The following is a 22,765-nucleotide window of genomic DNA, read 5'->3' on the forward strand; positions in this document are numbered from 1 at the left end:
GTGATCCCGAGGCGGCCCCAGGACAGGACGGCCAGCGCGTGCCCTGGAGGCCGCTGCCCCCTCCTGGTCTGGCTGGGGAGCAGGGGACCTAGGACCACGCCTGCCCTCCCCACCCCGTCCCTGCACAGGCCCCGGACTCACTTCCTCCACATGGCGACGAACTTGTGGACAGAGACGGAGCCGGTGCGCTCTCCCCCGGCGCTGCAGAAGAGCGGCCCCTTCCAGTAGAGCGGGCAGCCGCATGCCTGCAGCGGGGACACACGGGCCGCAGGGTCAGCACCCGCCCCCGCGCACCCCCACGCGCCCCGCAGAATGCCGGCAGCCCGCTGCACGAGGTGCCCCGAGCGTGCACCCCACCCACACGGTGCCCCCATGCTCCTCCCCAACACAGCACGCACTCAGTTCCCGCACACCAGTGGCCAAGAGGCGCCCATGGCAGCTGTCACGTTGGGTGCCGGGAATGCGGGACGGGGACGGGGACGGTCTGCAGCACGCGACCAGCAGGCCCCCCACATCTGCGGGTCCAGCAGCGGGCAACGGCTGTGGCCGAGGGGACGCACAGCGTGAGGACGGGCGGGCCATGCGACAGGGACAACAGTGCCCCTGAACGTCCCCACGCGGGCAGCGGTGCGGCGTGTGGCGGGGGCGCCAACACATGGGCTGGGGACGGCCACTGAAGCTCTGGCCTCGGACCCGCAAGGAGGGAGGGAGGAGCCCAGGGAGGCGGAGGCGGCATCCTCCACGCGCACGTCGGCGTAACCGGCACAGTCGAAGGCCGCCACTCGGATGCGTGAACGCAGGTAAGTGCCCCTCAGCAGGAGTCACCAGGCGTGAGCTTCAGAAAGCAGCAGTCGGGACGTCTGCCGTCCCCACAGCGCCCGCAGGTGTCAGGAAGGCGTGGGCATGCACAGCTTCACGCCCGCGTGGCACAGCCCTGGGGACACGTCTGCGAGGCACTCCACGTGCCACGTGAAGCTGTGCCCGCCAGGTGCGTGGAGCCCCGAGGCCCGGCCGTGAGTGCGTGCACACGTTTGGGGAGGAAGTCACGGGCCCCACGCAGCCTGCCACGGTCACAGAAAGGGGCGGCTGTTCATGCTCGTGCACGCGGCAGCATCAGGGTCTGTGCAGGGGCGCGGGGCGTCGGGGCCGCCGCGGGTCAGGAGTGCGCGCGGCCGGCCCGACGTTAGACCCTAGCAGCGAGGAAACTCCCGCAGGACGCCGACCGCGGGCGGCGCCTTGCTCTGAAGTTTCTTCTTTGCACTTTCAGTAACGTGTCCTCCCCGCACGGGGCTCGAGCGCGTCACCGCAGGACCACGGGGCGCGCTCTCCCCAGCTCCGCCTCCGCCAGTGCCGGTCGGAGACTCTAATAAACCACCTCCGGGGAAAACCCACAGCGCACACGGGAGCGCAGGACGCCTCCGCGCCCAGCTGGGGTCTGCACAGGGGCAGGGGGCTCCGTCCCCACGCAGCCGAGCCAGGGCCCTGGTGGGACACACAGGAGCGACAAGGGCCCGAGGGCAGGACTGGGATTCATGGCAGGGGACGGAGGCGCATCATCGCCCGCCGAACCGGGGCCAAGGTGCTGGAAGCAACGAGCGCGGACGGAGTAACCGACCGTAGGAGCGGAGCACGGGTGTCACAGGGACGAACGTCTTTTGACCTTCCCGGAAAGAAACGGGTCCGACCGCAGACACGTCTGGGCTCCCGTGTGGGTTCTACTGAACACAGCTACAAAAGTAAACCCGATTCCAGACAAAACGTTCCAGAAAAGGGCCTGGTCAGGAGCGGCCCTGGGCCATTCTGTGAGGACACCCTGACCGCCAAGCAGACACGAATTCCAGGGACACAGGAGGCCACCGAGGTCTTTCCTGGAGCGAGATGCTAACCCGCAGGCAGACGTGCTCACGGTCTCCACGTGCACAAGTGACCGAGCACGCGGGTCTACGGTGCGGAACACACGAGCTAGGTCAACAGGAGACCAGGGCCCCACTCTTAAGACGCACGGCTGAGGTGAGCACACACACGGTCATACACGCACAGTCCACGACAGTGTCAACAGATGCACGGCTGACGGGACAGAGCAGCCACCGCAAGCGGGCTCAGGCCATGGAGGCCCGGGGGGCCGCGTGCACGGCCGGCGGGGACGTGTAACGCTGCCATGCTGTGGAAACCGCATGCCCGGGTCCTCCGTGCTTACACACGGAACGGTCATGGAGTCCACGGTCAGGGGGCAAGGGCACGCACACACACGTGTAGATACACACACCTGGAAAATAACCGAACGCACGGACTCTAACCAAACCCTGCACGCCCATGTGCACAGCAGCGTTCTTCACAGCCGTCCAAATCTGACACGACACGCGCACCCGTCCATGGGCGAGCACGTCAACACCACGCGGCCCAGCCACATGGAATGCAGCGTTACTTGGCCACGAACGCGAGCAGAGCGCTCACACCTGCTGCTACATGCAGGGGCCCCGAGGACCCGAGAAATCCCCAACAGACCGTCCATGGCCACAGACAGCGGACAGTGCGCCAGGAGCTGGGGGACGGCGGGTCTGCTGAGGCGATGAGAACGTTCTGGAACCAGATCATGCTAGTGGGCGCACAACAGGCTACGTGTCATGAGCGGGTCTGACCGTATTCTTACGACTGGTAAGATGCCAACGGCAGTTTACGTGAGTTTTACCACAGCAGAGACAAAAGCGTCTACTGCGTGACTCTGTAAATGGAAAATCCCAGAAAACTCAGCTAACCAACAGTAGTTCCGGTGGCCAGGGACGAGCAGGTGGCCAGGAAGGGGCAGATTCGGGGCACATGGGGAGTGCGTACCGTCGGACTGCGTGCACAGTGTCAGGGACACACACAGGTCACAGCTCCTCAGATCACACACAGGAAGCGTGTGCCTGCGTCCGCCCCGGGGACACCTCGGGGAAGCCGCGGAGGATGGGGACGTGCTCGGGCAAAACACACACACACCAGAAAGTGCTCAACGTGACCACCAGGGAAATGAGAAACAAAGCCCCGAGAAGGTGCCTGCACACACGCGGTGGAACAGCTGAAGTCAAAGGGTCGAAACCAAGCGCTGGGGAGGTTGGCGGGGAACGGGCGTGCTCGAGCACTGCGGCCCGGAGACGTGCCACGGACAGCACTTCTGGAAGCATTTCCAGGTTCTTATAAAACCCGTCGCCAACAATGCAAGTCCGAGTACCTGCTGCCTGCGAGATGCAGACGTGCACACACACGCAACGGTTGCTCTCCTCAGCAAACACCACGGATACAACCAAGCGCTGGCCCGCTGGGAAACACATAAGGCACAGTGAGTGTCCACAGCGGGCAGCCCCCGGCAGTCTGTGAGCCGGGGGGGGGGGGCGTATCACAATTATTCTGTGTGTCACACGGACACCAGGAAGCAGAGAGAGCGCATGGCACGGTCCCTGCCACATGATATTCCTGAAGCGGCAACACCGTAGCGCCAGCCTGTGTGTGACGGGCAGGGAGCCAGGAGCGGACCAGCTGCAAGGATAGTCTGGCGTGGGGACGGCACTCCCCGCCCTGACGAGGACGCGTGCGGGGGACACGTTCACAGGCACAGTGCGCTGTACGTGTAACACGGGGAATCTCCCTGTGCGTCATGTCAACTCTACACCAATGACGCTGACCAAGAAGGAACGAGTCACTGCAGAAGCTAGAAAAGAACAACCAGGTAGAAAAACCTGCAAGAAAATGGTAAAGGTGAGCGCAGAAATCGCGACCAAGAAGACAAAACGATGATCCCAGAAGCTGACGGGCGCTCATGTGCAAAGTGAGCCGAATCCATCTCCACCGTGGCCACACACAGAGGAAGCCGAGACAGACAATACTAAGTCCCTGGAGGCTCACGTGCAAGCCTGGTGGGGACGCTAAAAGCGATACAAGGAAACGAGGAAAAATACCGAAGCAACTAACGTGCAAGTCACACAAAGAACCGTCTCAGAGACACGTGAACAGGTGCGAACCGAGCCTGCGGGGTACACGCGAGCAGAGCAAAGCCGCCTGCAGGACGTCAGCAGAGAGGACGCGCTCCGTGAAGGGGCCTGTGCCCTCGGGGCAGCGGCTCCCTGGGAGGTTCTCGGTTCCGGTCTCCTCACAGGCCCCAGGACAAGCAGTGAGCACGGGAACGGCGGCAGGAGGAAAACCGTCCTGGCAGAGGACCGTGGGTCACGCACTGGGCGACGAGCAGCCCCACGGAGAACTGAGCGCACGTCTCCGTGAACCAGCGTCACGGACATTCTTCCAATACCGTGTCCGCAAACCACCAGGAACGCCAAGCAGATGTGCCCGAGGACGCCGCTGCCCGCATCCGTGATCGCCAGCCCGTACACGTCACGCGGCACTGCTGCCGGGGCCCGATGGCCAATGCGTCATGTGTTCGTGCACACACTACCCAGGGGACTCATGGCACTGACACAGTGGCACCGACATGGGAGTGAGCACAGATGTGACTGTGGTGTGAGCGGACCCGGCGCCGTGTGCCTGTGAGTCGGCTCCCACACGGACAGCACGGTGCGTGGGGAGGCCCTGGCCTCCTGCCACATCAGCCTGCTTCTCCGGGGGCCTCGGGGGGAACGTGAGAACATGCTGCTTACCCCTGAAACCCGCTCCTTCAGCCAGCGGTTGCAGCGTGGCGCGCCCACTGTCGCAGCCTGATGGTCACACGAGTCACTGCGGCTGCAGCCGGAGGTCCGCTGTCCTGCGGGCCGGGTTCTGGGGGAAACAGGATGGGCACGGGCGGGAATCGCAGGGACGTGAGCGACCGCGGGAACGTGTTGCGGCCACAGGACAAGGGGCTGGGTGGCCAGAGGACGTGGACGACAGCCTGTGACCCCCACGGGTGAGGGTGGAACAGGAACTGGGGTGCGCCCACAGGAAGTGGTGCCGGCCTCACATGCAAGGACCTTCCAGGCACACGTCACGACACAGAATGTATAACGGGGACAAGGCGGGCAGCCAGGCAGAGCCGCAGCAGGACCACGAGCCAGGCACGGACGGGGAGCTCGCGCTGCACCGGGGGCCACGCGACACGGGGATGAACCCATCAGCGTCGCCTGCGGGCGTCTGACGATCCTGTAAGAGGCCCAGCTGCAAAGGGAGGCGGGAACCCGTGTGACCCCTGCTCCACGAGCCATGTGACTAATGCGAAACAGAGACACAGGAGTCCCCAGATGGCAACAGAACCTCTGAGGGACACGGACGCAGGTGACATCCTGAGTGAGCCGAAAGCACGAACACCCAGAACGGATGACGCCCCACGGCCACGGCGGGCATTCCCCGAAGGAGAGGTTGGTGAGACGTGGAAACACAGGATCAGGAGGATGAAACACCAAACCACGGAGCAGGTGCACACGAGGCAGGTGACACACGCAGTGCACAGCCCAAGTCCCGCTGCAGCTCGTGTGCTGTGGGGAGACGTCCCCCCCGACACACGTGCTGCGCAAAGCGCACAGCTCACGTCCCATTCGTGGGTGGGACACCGCATCCTTTCTGCACGAGAGCAGGGCAGACCCAGGACCGTGCACACGTCCAGCTGCCCCCGCGCTACACAGGAGCTGACCCAGTGGCACAGGGAGGCACAGAGAGGACAAGCGCCACGCACACGCGCGGTGGGGAGGATGGTGGCCAGAGGGACCCCTGCCTGGCACATTCCTCCCCTGTGGACACTCACGGACACCCCGAAGCAGCACAACGACGGATACGTGAGGTCACACGTGTGCAGGACACGAGATCCACAGGGCGTCAACTGCACTTTCACACACTCACCAAAGGCCGTCTGAACAACACATGCGGGACACAACTGCACCGATGACAGCAGCAGAGAACAAATTTAACTAAAGAGGTGCAGGGGTCACGCAGAAACTCTGAAACCTCACCAGGAGAAAGACAAGCTCCGAGACACGGAGAGAAGCCCATGGACACAGATCGCAGGAGAGACCGTGAACACGGTGGCACATGTGCAGGATGATGCACACCCTCGGGGTGACCCCAGGAGCTCACCTGCTGACCTCTGTGCAGATCCCACGACCCCTCCACGGCCACGCGGCCTGACCCCCAGCGCCCACCCGCTGACCTCTGTGCAGATCCCACGACCCCTCCACGGCCACGCGGCCTGACCCCCAGCGCCCACCCGCTGACCTCTGTGCAGATCCCACGACCCCTCCACGGCCACACGGCCTGACCCCCAGTGCCCACCCGCTGACCTCTGTGCAGATCCCACGACCCCTCCACGGCCACACGGCCTGACCCCCAGCGCCCACCCGCTGACCTCTGTGCAGATCCCACGACCCCTCCACGGCCACACGGCCTGACCCCCAGCGCCCACCCGCTGACCTCTGTGCAGATCCCACGACCCCTCCACGGCCACACAGCCTGACCCCCAGCGCCCACCCGCTGACCTCTGTGCAGATCCCACGACCCCTCCACGGCCACACGGCCTGGCCCCCAGCGCCCACCCGCTGACCTCTGTGTAGAAGCCACGACCCCTCCACTGCCCTGTGGCGTGACCGGGAGTCTCCGGAGCCTAGGCGGCCCTGAGCAACACCTTCAACGCACGAGAGCCACACTCCCCACTGAAACGTGACCATAAAGCACGGCGACGCAGCACGGTCGTGGCGCCACAACAGAAACACACGTGTCTGCACAGGGGCAGGATCCAGTGATCCACGTGCACCCGTGATTCGCTCTTCCCCCGGGGGTGCCAAGACCTCCCCAGAGGGTGTACCCCGACAGCGCCACATACAACCGCCTCACGACCCATGAGACGCGTTCTCATAGCTGCAAGCCCTGGACCCGCAGGAAGAGGAGGCTCCACCTCCCCAGCCCTGAAAGGACTCCCAGGAAATGACGCCGAGCACAAGCCACAAGGAAATCCCGGATGCGACGACGTGTGTCAGCGTGAAAACCTCCCCTGCACCTGGACGGCAGAATTGTGAACACGGGACACAGGCCCAGCCCATGGGAGTGCTGGCCTCTGGAGCATGGGGAGGACCTGTGCAGGAGCACGCGGAGCAGGGGAAGCAGGGGCACGCGGGCAGCTCAGCGCCCACGGGGACACATGCCCTCGCGTGGGGGACCGTGCGTGCAACTCACAGCTGTTTCCTGCCGCAGCATCAGCACTGCAGGCTCCGCGGATGGGCACGTGCACAACCCAGGGGGGCCCACACGGGAGCCGTCCACCCCGAGACGGGAAGGGCCGAGCCTGTGGGAACCCTCGCGTGCTGCCACAGAGCCCACGTGGGGCCGCGTGCCGGGGGAGGCTGGGACGTGCTGTCCCGCATGGCCACCATGGACATGCACATGGACACCCGAATCCGGACGCCGCACCCACGGGGCACGCGTGAGTCCCCATGGTGCACGCCCGCAGCAGGACGACAGCCAGTGTGCAGAGTCAGCCCTGCACGCCTCGACGTGGACATGGCTGCAGCACGGCGTCCAGGACACACGAGGCCACCGCAGGCCGGTTCCTGGTACGACATCACACCACACGAAGGCCTGTGCGCAGCCCCGGGGATGGAGGCTGGGGGAACCCGGGATGGCGACCCAGGCCGCGCGTCCCTCGCCTCGTCGGGCGGGGCTCCCACGCGGTCCCACGCGGGCTTCGAAGGGCAAGCCGCTGGGACGGTGAGCAGGCGAGCTGTGCACTTGCGGGGCCCACCTTGGCCACGCGGCCCATGTCGTCCATCGTGGCTCTCTCATGCGGGAACTGGGCAAAGGTGCGCTCGATCTTGGAGATGACAGCGTCCACGTGCAGCGTGTCCGTGGGGCGGCCCCGAGGGAAGTAGAAGGCGGGAATGCTCTGGCTGGCGGCGGGCGGCAGGGGCTGCTCCTTCTTGGCCTGCACCTGGGGACGACACAGACACACGCGCATCAGAACCTGCCCGGGCCGCTCTCCACGCCCACGCAGAGGGGCCGGGCAGCAGGACATGCACCCGGGACGTCCAGACACACGACGGCAAGCAGCCCCTGCGGGGGTCGCACGCCCACGCTGCCAGGCCCCCACCCCCGCTCCTGCCCCAGGCTGGACCCCGCGGGACGGGGACAGGGACGCCCAGGCTGCCTGAGGAGGCGGCGCGGAGGCTCGTGGACAGGGGAGGGCCAGCCCAGGGCTCAGGTGGTCGGTGAGGGGCGGCTGCTGCACCCAGGACAGGGGACCCAGCGTGTGCAGCACAGAGGTCGCCGGACGTGCCCAGCACCCTGACCCGACCCGCAGGAGCCGCTCACGCAGCACCCTGCCCGCCTCCTGCTCGCCGCACAGAGCGTGGCCCGGGCCGCCCCGTGGTGGCAGCTAAGGTGGCGGCTCCATGTCCCAGCAGCGTCCCGGCCCCGCTGACAACACGGACTCTGGCTGCTGCTTGGCAGAGCGGACGCAGGGGACGTGCGGTCACCTCGTGAAGCAACATCCTTCCGCGCGCGGGGTTCCATCAGTAAAACCCCGGATCGGTGTGCTCCTGAACGCGTACGCGCTTTCCCAGAAACAGGTCGGTGACACGCGCACGCCAACGCACGGGTGTCCGTCTGTCCACCCCCAGGGACAAATGACAGCTGAGCTCACCAGGGGTGACGGCCACGGGGACCCACCTGAAGCTGGGGAGGCCTGGGACAGCGAGGCGGGGATGCCCTGGGCTGCGCTCACAGCCCCTGGCTGCCCCCGCCCCCCCCACCCCCCCCACCCCCGCTCCCGGCAGTGCTTGGGGGTTTGTCCTGCAGACCCAGCAGGGACACCGCCCCCTCCCCCCGCCCCGGGCGCCCAGGCCCAAGGACCCCAGGCTGACGCTCACCCGCAGGGAGGGTCTCAGGGGAGGGGGCAGACACCCAGGGCACGCTGGGATCACGGCTACAGGGGACGGCCCAGCAGCCCCGACCCTGAGGAACAGGGATCCCCACTGTCGGCAGGGGCGCCCAGACACGGACATGCACCCGCCTCGCCTGCGCGGGCAGGGCCTGGACCCCAAGGGCGGTCACCCTGACACACGGGGCTTCTGCCCAGCTGCGTGACGGCCACAGGCACAGTCCCCGTCCCCTTGATCACAGGTTCCCCTGGACCCCGTCCCCCCCTCCAGTGACAGGTCCCCGTGCGTCCCATCCCCCGCCCCATGGTCATAGATCCCTGCAGTCTCTGTCCCCCCTCATGGTCACAAGTCCCCACAGTCCCCGCCCACAGTGCAGGATGGTCACAGGTCCCCAACCTCCCCGTGGCCCCCATGGTCACAGATCCCCGTGGTCCCTGTCCCCTCTAGTCACAATCCCCATGGTCCCCATCCCCCCCACAGTCACAGATCCCCATGGTCCCTGTCCCCACCATGGTCACAGATCCCCATGGTCCCTGTCCCCGCCATGGTCACAGATCCCCATGGTCCCTGTCCCCACCATGGTCACAGATCCCCATGGTCCCTGTCCCCGCCATGGTCACAGATCCCCATGGTCCCTGTCCCCGCCATGGTCACAGATCCCCATGGTCCCTGTCCCCACCATGGTCACAGATCCCCATGGTCCCAGTCCCCGCCATGGTCACAGATCCCCAAGCTCCCTGTGGCCCCATGGTCACAGATTCTCGTGGTCCTTGTCCCCTCTAGTCACAATCCCCATGGTCCCCATCCCCCCCCACAGTCACAGATCCCCATGGTCCCTGTCCCCACCATGGTCACAGATCCCTGTGGTCCCTGTCCCTTCTAGTCACAATCCCCATGGTCCCCATCCCCCCCCACAGTCACAGATCCCCATGGTCCCTGTCCCCGCCATGGTCACAGATCCCCATGGTCCCTGTCCCCACCATGGTCACAGATCCCCATGGTCCCTGTCCCCGCCATGGTCACAGATCCCCATGGTCCCTGTCCCCGCCATGGTCACAGATCCCCATGGTCCCTGTCCCCGCCATGGTCACAGATCCCCATGGTTCCAGTCCCCACCATGGTCACAGATCCCCAAGCTCCCTGTGGCCCCATGGTCACAGATTCTCGTGGTCCTTGTCCCCTCTAGTCACAATCCCCATGGTCCCCATCCCCCCCCACAGTCACAGATCCCCATGGTCCCTGTCCCCACCATGGTCACAGATCCCCATGGTCCCAGTCCCCGCCATGGTCACAGATCCCCATGGTCCCTGTCCCCACCATGGTCACAGATCCCCATGGTCCCTGTCCCCGCCATGGTCACAGATCCCCATGGTCCCTGTCCCCGCCATGGTCACAGATCCCCATGGTCCCTGTCCCCGCCATGGTCACAGATCCCCATGGTCCCTGTCCCCGCCATGGTCACAGATCCCCATGGTCCCTGTCCCCGCCATGGTCACAGATCCCCATGGTCCCTGTCCCCATGGTCACAGATCCCCATGGTCCCTGTCCCCGCCATGGTCACAGATCCCCATGGTCCCAGTCCCCGCCATGGTCACAGATCCCCAAGCTCCCTGTGGCCCCATGGTCACAGATTCTCGTGGTCCTTGTCCCCTCTAGTCACAATCCCCATGGTCCCCATCCCCCCCCACAGTCACAGATCCCCATGGTCCCTGTCCCCACCATGGTCACAGATCCCTGTGGTCCCTGTCCCTTCTAGTCACAATCCCCATGGTCCCCATCCCCCCCCACAGTCACAGATCCCCATGGTCCCTGTCCCCGCCATGGTCACAGATCCCCATGGTCCCTGTCCCCGCCATGGTCACAGATCCCCATGGTCCCTGTCCCCGCCATGGTCACAGATCCCCATGGTCCCTGTCCCCGCCATGGTCACAGATCCCCATGGTTCCAGTCCCCGCCATGGTCACAGATCCCCAAGCTCCCTGTGGCCCCATGGTCACAGATTCTCGTGGTCCTTGTCCCCTCTAGTCACAATCCCCATGGTCCCCATCCCCCCCAACAGTCACAGATCCCCATGGTCCCTGTCCCCGCCATGGTCACAGATCCCCATGGTTCCAGTCCCCGCCATGGTCACAGATCCCCAAGCTCCCTGTGGCCCCATGGTCACAGATTCTCGTGGTCCTTGTCCCCTCTAGTCACAATCCCCATGGTCCCCATCCCCCCCCACAGTCACAGATCCCCATGGTCCCTGTCCCCGCCATGGTCACAGATCCCCATGGTCCCTGTCCCCGCCATGGTCACAGATCCCCATGGTCCCTGTCCCCGCCATGGTCACAGATCCCCATGGTCCCTGTCCCCGCCATGGTCACAGATCCCCATGGTTCCAGTCCCCGCCATGGTCACAGATCCCCAAGCTCCCTGTGGCCCCATGGTCACAGATTCTCGTGGTCCTTGTCCCCTCTAGTCACAATCCCCATGGTCCCCATCCCCCCCAACAGTCACAGATCCCCATGGTCCCTATCCCCACCATGGTCACAGATCCCTGTGGTCCCTGTCCCTTTTAATCACAATCCCCATGGTCCCCATCCCCCCCACAGTCACAGATCCCCATGGTCCCTGTCCCCACCATGGTCACAGATCCCTGTGGTCCCTGTCCCTTTTAGTCACAATCCCCATGGTCCCCATCCCCCCCACAGTCACAGATCCCCATGGTCCCTGTCCCCACCATGGTCACAGATCCTCGTGGTCCTTGTCCCCGCCATGGTCACAGATCCCCATGGTCCCTGTCCCCGCCATGGTCACAGATCCCCATGGTTCCAGTCCCCGCCATGGTCACAGATCCCCAAGCTCCCTGTGGCCCCATGGTCACAGATTCTCGTGGTCCTTGTCCCCTCTAGTCACAATCCCCATGGTCCCCATCCCCCCCAACAGTCACAGATCCCCATGGTCCCTGTCCCCACCATGGTCACAGATCCCTGTGGTCCCTGTCCCTTTTAATCACAATCCCCATGGTCCCCATCCCCCCCACAGTCACAGATCCCCATGGTCCCTGTCCCCACCATGGTCACAGATCCCTGTGGTCCCTGTCCCTTTTAGTCACAATCCCCATGGTCCCCATCCCCCCCACAGTCACAGATCCCCATGGTCCCTGTCCCCACCATGGTCACAGATCCTCGTGGTCCTTGTCCCCCCCATGGTCACAGATCCTCGTGGTCCTTGTCCCCTCTAGTCACAATCCCCATGGTCCCCATCCCCCCCAGAGTCACAGATCCCCATGGTCACAGGTCCCCGTGGTCCCTGTCCCCTCTAGTCACAATCCCCGTGGTCCCCATCCCCTTCCCACCCTGCAGTCCCTATGCCCTCCACAGTCACAGGTCTGGTCACGGTCACTCATCTGTTCACCCCCTCTGCTCTTCTGCAGAGCCCTCCCCCTGGAGCCATGTGCTCCCCCTCATCAGACCTCTCCTCAGTTTGCGGTGGGGGTGGTGAGGGCGCCCACACAGGGGACATAGCTGCATAGCGAGGGGCACAGGGATGGTGAGGGAGACGCCCCCAAATGTGGAGGGGGGAGGGACAGAGGAGAGAAAACAGAGGAGAGAGGAGGAAGAGAGAGGGGGAGGGGCCCAGGGGGACACAAAGGGAGAGAAGAAGGCAGGAGGAAGAGGAGGGAGGAGGGAAGTGCCCAGAGAGGTTCAGAGGGAGGAGGAGGGAGGGGAAGGGAGGGGGAGGCACGGAGAGGAAGGGGGAGGAAAGAGAGCCAGGTGCTGGGTGCAGGGTGCAGGGGTGCGGATGGGAGGGGCACAAAGCAGGCTGGAGGAAAGGGGAGCCCAGGGACACAGCTTCCCGTCCCTGCGCTGCACACATGCAGCAGGTCACTGGAGTCCTGGTCAGGTCAGGGGAAGCCTCCCCTCCTCCCCTTTCCCCTCCTCCCCTTTCCCCTCCTCCCCTTTCCCCTCCTCCCCTTTACCCCTGCGTGGGCACCGCCCCTCCCCCTTCCCCCTGGCGGCTGCTGAGGGAGCAGGGTTCCTGCTCAGGGGCGGATGCTGAGGACCAGGAGCCCAGGAGCCGGGCAGGGGCAGGTGTGCAGGGCCTCTGGCACACTCAGCACCGCCTGCCCCAGACACCCCCACTCCCTCAGTCAGCCCCTCCCACACCAGGCTCAGATCCTGCCTCCATGGCCCACACCCCCCCACCACTCCTGCAGGAGGGTCACAGGAGGCCAACAGGTGCTGCCAGCAGGTAACGGCACCCACCGCACCTGCCGCACCCACCCAGACCTCGGAGCCGCTGGGCCCCACACCCACCCCGACCGCAGTAGGGTCCCACGGCACTGTCCTGGTGAGAAGCCTACAGAGCAGACTGGGGGCCGAGCCGGGGCAGCTGCGAGGGTCAGGAGAGCTCACCTGTGCAGCGTCCAAGCCCAGGTGCCCAGGCCAATCCTCGACTCGGGGTCCCACGGGTGCCCAACAGGGTCTTGTACAAAATTCCCTTGGGACCATCTACACCTTGACAAGAAAGCACGGCCTCAGGCTGCCAACGCTCCAGGGGAGATAGGGGGGCCCTGGGGAATCTCCATCCTGGAGGGGGGGACCTGGAGGCCAGTGGAGTCTGGGTCCTGGAGCGGGACCTGGGGGGCTCATGGAGTCTGGGCCCTGCAGGGGGACCTGGGGGGCCCATGGACTCTGCGCCCTGGAGGGGGACCTGGGGGGCCTGTGGACTCTGTGCCCTGGAGGAGTCTTGGGGGGGCCCCCCCGTGGACTCTGTGCCCTGGAGGGGGCCCTGGGGGGGCCTGTGGACTCTGCACCCTGGAGGGGGACCTGGGGGGCCCGTGGACTCTGTGCCCTGGAGGGGTCTTGGGGGGCCCCCGTGGACTCTGTGCCCTGGAGGGGGACCGCGACCCAGGCCGCGCATGGAGCATTGTTGCCACGACTGGGGCTGCACACAGAGCCTCAGCGCCCAGGGCAGAAGCGCCACGGGGCAGGCAGCAAGGAGGCAGGCTGGGCTCCGTGTCCGTGTCCCCAGGCCCCATGTTCCCAGGGCCCGTGTCCACAGGCCCCGTAGCCCGACGCACGGCCCCAGGAGCCGGAGCGCAGCCTGGCGCGGCCACGGGGACGTCCAGGGTTAATCTCGGGGACATAAATAGACCCGGTGGCAGCACAGCTGCAGGACGCGCATTCCTGCGGGCCACGGACGCTGTTGGGAGCCGTTGGGAGCCGGCCACCCCGGCTGCCGCCCGGCGCGAGCAGGACTCGACTGAGTCCCTGGGCTCCAGGAGGCCACACGCCGTGACGGCGAACCCGCACCGGCAGGTGCGCGCGGAGCAACGGCTCCCAGGTGCTGCGCCCGCCTTCCTGCCGGCCGCCCCCTCCGTGTGAGCCCGTGGGGCACGCCGCCCGGAGCTCCCTGATAAAGACGACACGTCCCCTCGCAGAGCTATTTCTGTCCAGCACACTGAGTCACCACAAGGCCGCCGAGCGGGAGCACGGCCGCAGCGTCCAGCACACACACGGTGGGGCTACCCCTGTCCACAGGGGGCCGCCCACGGGGTCCTGTCGAAGCCACCGCGGCCTCTCGGGGTGGACGGCCGCGCCTGGCACATGCACGGTGCAGGCTGTGGCTTTGCCGGGGGATCCTGTCTGAACACCAGCCTCCTGTCACAGGGCGAAGGCGGGGACGTCGGAAGGGACCTCACCCCCTCCCGCGGGACAGACACGCAGGAAAAGCCCAGTGACGGTGATGGGCCTGGCAGGCCACGGAGCTGCGCTGGGCGGGGGCGTGTCAGCTGCAGTGGCCCAGGGCGCACCCCCACCTGGGCCGCAGATGTGCAGCCGCTGTTGGGGTGGGCCGGGTGGCTCCGGGGGACGCGCAGGTGAGCTTCAGGCACTTCGGGGCCGTGGGGGGGGCGGGGGACAGAGGGCCCCTGGGCACGCATTCTCCTCCCCTCCCACGGGCCGTCCCCACGACGGGGCACACATGCCAAGGAGCCTCACACAGGACGCCCGGGGTGCAGAAACAGGACCCCCGAGCTCAGGCCGTGGTGCAGAGGAGCCGGAATGGCCTCGGCACGGGCCGTGCTCCTGGGGAGGTTCTGGGCGGCCCATTAGCACGCGCGACTTGGGGCGGGGCGCGGGCTCCCAGGGGCAGGGACCAGGCCAACGTGGCCCCCCGGGACTTCAGGACCTCGCTCCAGCTCGGTGCCCGCGGGCACAGCACACAGGGAGGGTCTGCTCTCCACCAGGCCGCACCCACGGGTGGAAACTGTGCGCAGGGTCGTCGTCCCCACCCTACCCCGGCCGGGGCGCCACGGAGAGTCAGCCGCCTCCTACACCTCAGCCACGGGCGGTCCTGTCCCCTCCTGGCCCTGGCAGCCTGCGTCCAGGGAGCCGACCCACCCCCAGCACCGTGACCCCACTGAGCCTGCGGCCCTGCTTGGGTCCCCACAGCCAGAGCCAAGAGGCCCCGCAGTCACTGGGGGCGGCTGGCTGGACATAGAGGCACGTCAGCTGGGGATGGCGTCGCGGGGCCTCCCCTGGCTCTGTGCAGGGCCCGTGGTCCCCGTGGAGGACCCTGCAGGGCCAGGACGGGCAGTGACAAGGGGCAGGAGCGGGGACCAAGGCACTGCCCAGGGTGCACAGGTTGCCGCTCCGCCTGGGGGAGCCTGGGGAGCACTGCCAGGGGCAGGGGGGTGATGGGGGCAGGGGGGCGACGGGGAGGGGGGAGCGATAGCTGGGGTCCCAGCTCAGCCAGCGCAGGTCAGCCCTGATCCGAGGCCGGGGTGGGGCAGGGGTGGGGTTCCCTGACCCAGGGCCCGCGGGCTGCAGCATTGGGGAGCAGGTGTCCCCAGTGGGTGCCGCAGCCTGAGGACCCGGGACGGCAGGTGTGGGGCGAGCTCGTGGCCCAGACACACGTGGACACACTCCTGATGCCGACGCAGCACAGCCGCGGCGCCCGAGGCTGCTCCTCACCAGCTCCTGCAACACCCGTCCCCTCCCCAGTGTCCCCTTCTCCATCTCTCCTCTCATCTCCACCCTCACCCCTCCCATCTTTTGTCCCTCTCCCATCCTCAACCCTGCTATCTCTCCCCTCATCCCTCCCCTCATCCCTCTCCCCATCCTCCCCTTCCCATCTCTCCCCTCATCCCCCTCCGCATCCTCAGCCCTCCCCTGTCTCTTTTGTCCCCTCCCATCCTCCCCCCTCCCCATCTCCCCTCTCATCCCCCTCCCCCATCCTCACCTCTCCCCATCTCTCCCTTCATCCCCCTTCCCATGCTCACCTTTCCCTGTCTCTCCTCTCATCGCCTTCCCCCATCCTCACCCCTCCCCATCTCTCCCAATCTCATTTCCTGCATCCCTGTTGGCCTCTCTCCTGTGGGGCTCTCAGGCCACTTCCTGCAATCCCACCTTCCCCCATCCTCCCTCATCCCTGCCCTTGCTCCCCCCCCCCCCGCCCCCTGCAATCCCCTGTATCACCCGCCATCCGTGTCCCTCCATCTCTGTCCCACCGTGCCAGTGGCTCCCACTGGCACAAGTACGTGCTGACCTCCGTGCCAGGGCCGTGTGCACATCCACACCTAGATACCCCGGGGGGGAAGGAAGCCAGGAACCCCCCCCCGCTCCTCCCCCAACTGTCCCTACCCCCCCCACGAGAATCACCGTCTGATTGACTGCAGGGCCCTCAGAGAAGAGGCGCTGTGCCCCGTACACCCCGTCCCCCCCGCAGGACACGGCTGACTGCTGTCTCCTGCACGGGAACAGCCTCCGGCTAAAGGAATTCACAGAACTTGTCCCCACAGTGATGCTGGAGACGCTGCCGGTCAGCCTAGGACCACCAGGGCTTCAGGAACCCGTTCTGCGGGCAGCGGCCCCGAGGGCGAGGGCAAGTCACTTGCAGGACGGTCAGCCCACCGGCGGCCCAGGCCCAGCGCAAGGCGACACCTGGAAGGTCGGCCCACCCAGCACACCCGGAGGAGCAGCTGGGTGCGAGGACTCCACAGGGCCATCCCCTGATCCCCCCTCTGACTTAAAGATCCCCAGCAGAGCACAGCTCCACCCACCTCCCCATGCAACCTCCGAGCCCCCAAGGCACGCAGGGCCCAGCAGCTCCTGACTCTAAAACTGCAGTCGCATCAGCCAAGCAGCCCTTCCCCGCACCCCCAACCCCGGTGCCCCCACAGACGACTGATTCCCCCTCCCAGCCCTGCACAGACCTGGGACTCTGGGGGCTCTTTCCTGAGGCCACACGGGCGCCCAGTCCCCACGTGCCGAGGAAACGCTGGGCTTTCACGTGGCAAGTGTCAGTCGGCCCAGAGGGAAGGCATTTGGGGAGCAGTGCCCCACCTCCAGCCCTGTGCTGCTGTGCCCCGTCCTACCTCCACCCTGTCCTGTCTCCCCCTCCGGCCCTGCACTCCTGTGCCCCCCACCCAGACCACCCATCCTGTGCCCTTTCCTCCCCCGTCCTGTCCCCCCCACCAAGACCACCCACCCTGTGCCCCATCCTACTCCCACCCCATCCACCCCTCATCCTTTGCCCCGTCCGGTCCACCCCATCCTGTCCCCATATCCTGCCCCCTGTCCTGTCTCCCCTGTGCAGACCTGTGGTCCTATCCCCAACCGACCCCTGGCACCCGAGCACTAGGGGGCAGGCGGAGGGCGACAGGCCACAGACAAACCCGCGATACAGAGTAACTTGGGAACTCACAGGAAGAGCCAGACTTTTCAATTCCGTGCTCCCCTGAGACCAGCTGACGACACACAGACATGCGTAGAGACACGCACAGACACACGGACGCACACACGGACACATGTAGACACAAACGTACACAGTCACACACACAAAGCCACGTTTTCCTCCTCTGAGCTCACGGGACGACGACAAAGTTCACAAGCCAGCAGTTAGTACAAGCCCCTGACGACGAGGACGGCTGCGGGAGCCCCGGGGCGACACGGCAGGGAGCGGGGAAGAGCCCCGGGGATGACTCCCGAGGACCGCCAGCAGCTGGGGGACAGGCGGTGCAGGCGGGCTGCGGGGACGGCGGTCCTCAGGGGCGGCTGAGAACGGGCTGAGGACGGGCGGGGCGGCTGGCCCAAGGCACACCGGCTGCCCTGCTCCCGCTCCGGGGGACGCCCGACCGCCCCGACCGCCCCGACCGCCCGGACCGTGGAGGGGAGGCCTGGGCACGCCAGCCCCCATCCCGGGACGCGGCACCGCGACCCCCCGCCGCACCTGCTGGAAGGCTTTGAGTCTCTTCTTGAAGCGGGACGGCAGCACAAAGTCGCAGCCGCGGGCCAGGGAGGCCAGCTCCTGCCGCAGATCGGGGTCCTGGCGCAGCGACAGCTCCCGGAGCCGCATGTCGGCGCGCACGGGCCTCCGCAGGCCGGTCCAGGCGCTGCGCTCTCGCTCGCGGGGCTGCACGGGCCCGGGGGGCTCGGGGGGGCCGCGGCGCCCGGCGGGACGGTCCGGGCGGCCGGGCTCAGCGCGCTCCATGCGTGGCCGGCCGGGCGCTCTGGGGGCCGGGCCCCGGCGGCGCGCATTCCACAGGCTGACGCGGGCACATGGCTGCAGGGGGGGGCTCCCGCTCCTCCCCACGGCCGCGGGCGGGAGCCACTGGGCCGGAGGCAGCCGTCGGAGCCGGCTCCCGGGGTGCTCTGGCCGCTGCGCTCCCCGAGCCCCTGCCCCTGCCTGCGCCCCTGCTCCTGCCTGCGCCCCGCAAGGAGCCCTGTGGGACACGCCTGCTGGCCCCGGGGGCGGGGGCAGGGCGGGGGCGCTGTCCCCACCGGGAGGTGACCCAGCGAGTCAGCAGAGGCGGCCGAGGGGGGCGGGGCGCTCTCCAGAGCAGCTGCTCCCTCCCAGAAATCCTGCCCGGAACAAAGGGGTCTGCGCCACCACCCACCACCCGCCCTCTGCACTTAGGGCTGAGGAAATACAGCACCGGGTCCTCGAGGCCTGCACGATCCCACCCGGCCTTCCTGCAGAGGCAGAGGCAGAGGCAGAGGCAGACAACGTGCCTTAGGGCAGCTTGTGTGGAATATGGGTTGTGGACCTCGGGTGACGTGCAGGTAAGCGGGGAGCAGCAAAGGCCACTGGTACTAGGGAAGGCGACCCAGGTAAGGGAGGGACGCTCACTGCAGGAAGTGACCAGAGGGCCACGGAGCACAGTATGTGAGGTTCAGGACGCAGCAGGGCGCACACGGTCCAGGTACTAACACAGGCACAATGCAAGCACACAGCACAGGTGGCCCTACGCTGTGGCCACACAGGGACTGTCCTGACCGCGCACAGAGAGCACAGGGTGGACGGAGCAGGAGGCTGGGAACCTAACGTTCCAGGCTCTCCACCTCCCTCGGCACCAGGAAGGAAAGACGCAACGAGGAGGCTGACCCCCAAAGCCTGCCAGAGGTCCCCCGCGTGACCCGAGTGGTTTCAAGGACAGGATCCCAGGTGTGACACAGACACTAAGGCACACCCAGCAGCAAAGGGGAGCAGAACCTCGGAGTCCAGCCATCCCACCGACAGGAACCAACCACCCTGCAGGGCCCAGAACAAGTGCACCTGCAGGGCCCAGAGCCAGCACACCTGTACTCCCCAGAGCTACACACCTGCACTCCCCAGAGTGAGCGCACCTGCAGGGCCCACCAGAGCAAGCACACCTGCATTCCCCACTGACACACCTGTACTCCCCAGACTCAGCGCACCTGCAGGGTCCAGAGCAAGTGCACCTGCACACCCCAGAGCAAGCGCACCTGCATACTCTAGAGTGTGCACACCTGCACTCCCCAGAGTCAGCGCACCTGCAGGGTCCAGAGCAAGTGCACCTGCACACCCCAGAGCAAGCGCACCTGCATACTCTAAAGTGAGCACACCTGCAGGCCCCAGAGTGAGTGCACCTGCATACTCTAGAGTGAGCATACCTGCAGGGTCCAGAGTGCGTGCACCTGCACACCCCAGAGTGAGCGCACCTACAGGGCCCACCAGAGCAAGTGCACCTGCACGCTCACAATGAGCGCACCTGCAGGGTCCACAGTGAGCGCACCTGCAGGATCCACAGTGAGCGCACCTGTACTCCCTACAGTGAGCACACCTGTAGAGCCCTGAGAAAGGACACCTGTAGAGCCCTGAGAAAGGACACCTGTAGAGCCCTGAGCAACCACACCTGCAGGGCCCAGAGAGAGCCCACCTGCGAGGCCCAGATTAAGGCCTGCCATGTACTAGACAGAAACACTTGAGTACCGAGCGAGTGTTACATTTGGGGTATGGGCAGCCGAGATGCCCCTCCGTGGACAACACTGCGTCCTCCGGAGAAAGACAGCCCTCTTCTTGTGACGACACACATGGAGCACTCGCTGCAGGCCTCACCCTGCCCCCGACGCCCATGCCCCAGGACCCACCCGCAATCTGCTCCCCCTGAGGCTCCTTGGCCACCAGCGCCTGGGTGGGCACCCAGACGGGAAAGGACCCAGGGGGCTGCTGCCCTCTCCAATCCCTTAGAAGATGGCGGCTCTTTACGGGTCCTTGCCCGTCGCCGCCGTCGCTTCTCTCCCTTCCTTCCTCCGAGGTGTCCAGTGCGCACGGCCTGGCAGGCACAGCAGCCACGTGCACAGGGTTCACGCGGACGGTGCAGTCCAGCACACGGCGTAGGTACTGTTTGAATAAGCGCACTCAGAGACACAGGCGTCCTGAAGACACGCAGGACCCCGGAGCAGCACGAAGCCACGGACCTGGGCAGCGTCTCCTTCGCAGACTCTCTAGAGCTGGGCCCCCAGGAAACCGCAGGACTCCAGGGACACCTCGTCTGCCTGCACTTGGCATCCCGCCTCCCAGCAGGTGGACGTGGCCTCTCTTCCTGCTCCAGGGACAGGGACATCCAGGAAATGCCAGCGGTCACTAAGCACTGGCCCAGAGCACACTGCACCCACCTTCCCTCTGTAACAGGCTTCGCTTTCAGGTTTATGGAAACGCAGGGCTCCCATGAGCTCCCCTCCCCCGCCCCGGCCCCCCATTGTGAACGTCTGGCCCTGGGAGGCGCATTAGTGATGAGCGATGAGCTCACGATCCCTGCGAGTCCTTCGAGTCCTTCTGGCTCCTCCTGGTGCTGCCACCTGGGGGCTTGGACCCCGGACAAGGACGCGAGTCTGCAGCTACAGGTCCTCTGCAGCTACAGGGTCGGGAGAGCAGGGGCGCCGCCCCGAGTGCCCTAAGCACCCTGCCTGTTCCTGTTCTAAGTCCTGTTTGGGACCACGTCCCCCACCCCCACCTTCCTGCTGTCTCACCCCAGCAAGTCCATCTCTGCCACTTCTTATAGGTCCTCTAGGATTCACAGGTCTGCCACCCACCCCGTCTGAGGCGTCCAGACACTCAGACCCGGGAAGGGTGTGCAAACCACCAGGTGCCCGGAAAATGCGGGTGCTGGGCGACCCAGGCGTGCTGTGTGAGGCCACAGGGAGGCTGGTGCTCAGACCCAGAGGCCACTGGCAGGAAGGCTGCCCGAACACCACGCGACCGGGACGAGGGATCCGGGGACGGCGTGCATCAGACGGGGCCGCAGGGTGTCCTGCCAAGCATGGCCACGCCGGCTGGTTTTGCTGCGTTCCTCTTTCCATGCACGCCCCCGACAGGAAATGCGACCTGTGCAGCTTGAACACACGGGCAGGGCCTCCCTGCCTCCCCCCTGCAACGTGACCGCAGCCTGTCCCACAAGGACACGGTGGGCTCATGCGGGGGCCACACGTTGCTGCCGCCACGGGAGGGTGTGTGCGAGCCGTGCACGGGGCCGGCCCTCCCTGCTGGTGCAACGCTCCTGGCGTGCACACGGGGCGGGCAGCAGAGCGCCACGCAGAGCAGACGCCTGCCCCCCGAGCTGCCCCACATGCCACCCCAGAGCTGTGAGCTCTGCCCGTTAGGTCCTCAGCGTGGGGCCGTCTGTTCACGCCGCGGCGATGGGGCCAGAGCACAGGAGGCCCACGGCAAGGCGAGGCACGCCATGCAAGAGCTTGGGCGCCTGCGTGCGGCCTCACCGGGCAGGATAAAACGCCACCTTCAAATGAAGTCCTCTCGCTTCGCTGCTGCGGATTTCTGCGCGACCAAGGCGCACGCGAACCAGGCACCACGGCACGGGGCTCTGTGAGACGTCCCACGGATGGGACTGCTGCACGGGAAATGCAGCTACAAGCCCGAAATCTTATTCCAAATATAAAAAAAGAAAGTTTTTCCTCATTTGTCCACTTGTACGTACATTTTGGGGTAACATTATTAGCAACTCAACGGTTCAGAGGTATATTTATGAGAGTGGGGGGGACGGAGGGGCACAGAGGGACAAGCATCCCCTGTCCCTGCCGTCCGACTCACGTTTAAAATACTTCTTCCCAAAGAGCAACCGCGAACGTTCTGACGGCCCAGGACGTAGGATGGACCTTACGCAGGACGACCACGTATGAAATGTAGCCTGAAACGCACCCCAAAACCTAAATATAAAAGCCCAGCTTGCAAATCTCATAGAAGAAACAGGAGCAAACCTTTTCGACCCTGAGCGTGGCAAAGACTGTTTAGATCATACCATGTCCTATTTGGGACACAACAAAAACCTGTGGCAAGTCGCACGTCATCGACGCGTGAAGCTTTCCTGCTTCCGGAGACGTGAGCACAAAGGGAAAGGACGTCACCGAGCAGCAGTGGACGCACGTGCAGCAGCTGTAATGGGTCGCGCAGGGAACCGCAGCACGTCCGCGCAAAGCGAGCAAGCCCGCGAAGGAGGCAACGCGGGAGGAGGACGTGTGTCCACAGTTCACCAACGACACACGCAGCCTCAGTGCGCCCCCGGCCAAAACCCCAGGAACTGCTCAACAGCCGTCCCATGAGGCGTGCATGGTGTGACCCCGGTGACGCGGACGCCTGCAGTGTGGAGCGGGATGGAAGCTACCACAGGGAGGGCGGCCGAATCCCTGTGCACC

General features: G+C 65.9%; 1 protein-coding gene across 5 annotated transcripts in view; it reads right to left on the reverse strand.

Moving 5' to 3' along the window:
* PPP2R3B (protein phosphatase 2 regulatory subunit B''beta) overlaps positions 1-22,765 on the reverse strand; it is a 40,087-nt gene that overhangs the window by 11,322 nt on the left and 6,000 nt on the right. For 4 of the 5 annotated variants that reach the window (XM_072744002.1, XM_072744001.1, XM_072744000.1 and 1 more), the window contains 2 exons: positions 7,691-7,876; positions 142-245 (listed from right to left, as the gene is read on the reverse strand). In XM_072744002.1, coding sequence (XP_072600103.1) covers positions 142-245; positions 7,691-7,876 — 290 coding nt within the window. Of the gene's footprint in view, positions 1-141; positions 246-7,690; positions 7,877-18,044; positions 18,527-22,765 lie in introns of those variants that run through there. The other variant, XM_072744005.1, reaches the window with a different exon arrangement.

This window comes from Vulpes vulpes, chromosome X (genome assembly GCF_048418805.1).
Source record: "Vulpes vulpes isolate BD-2025 chromosome X, VulVul3, whole genome shotgun sequence".
Lineage (NCBI taxonomy): Eukaryota > Metazoa > Chordata > Mammalia > Carnivora > Canidae > Vulpes > Vulpes vulpes.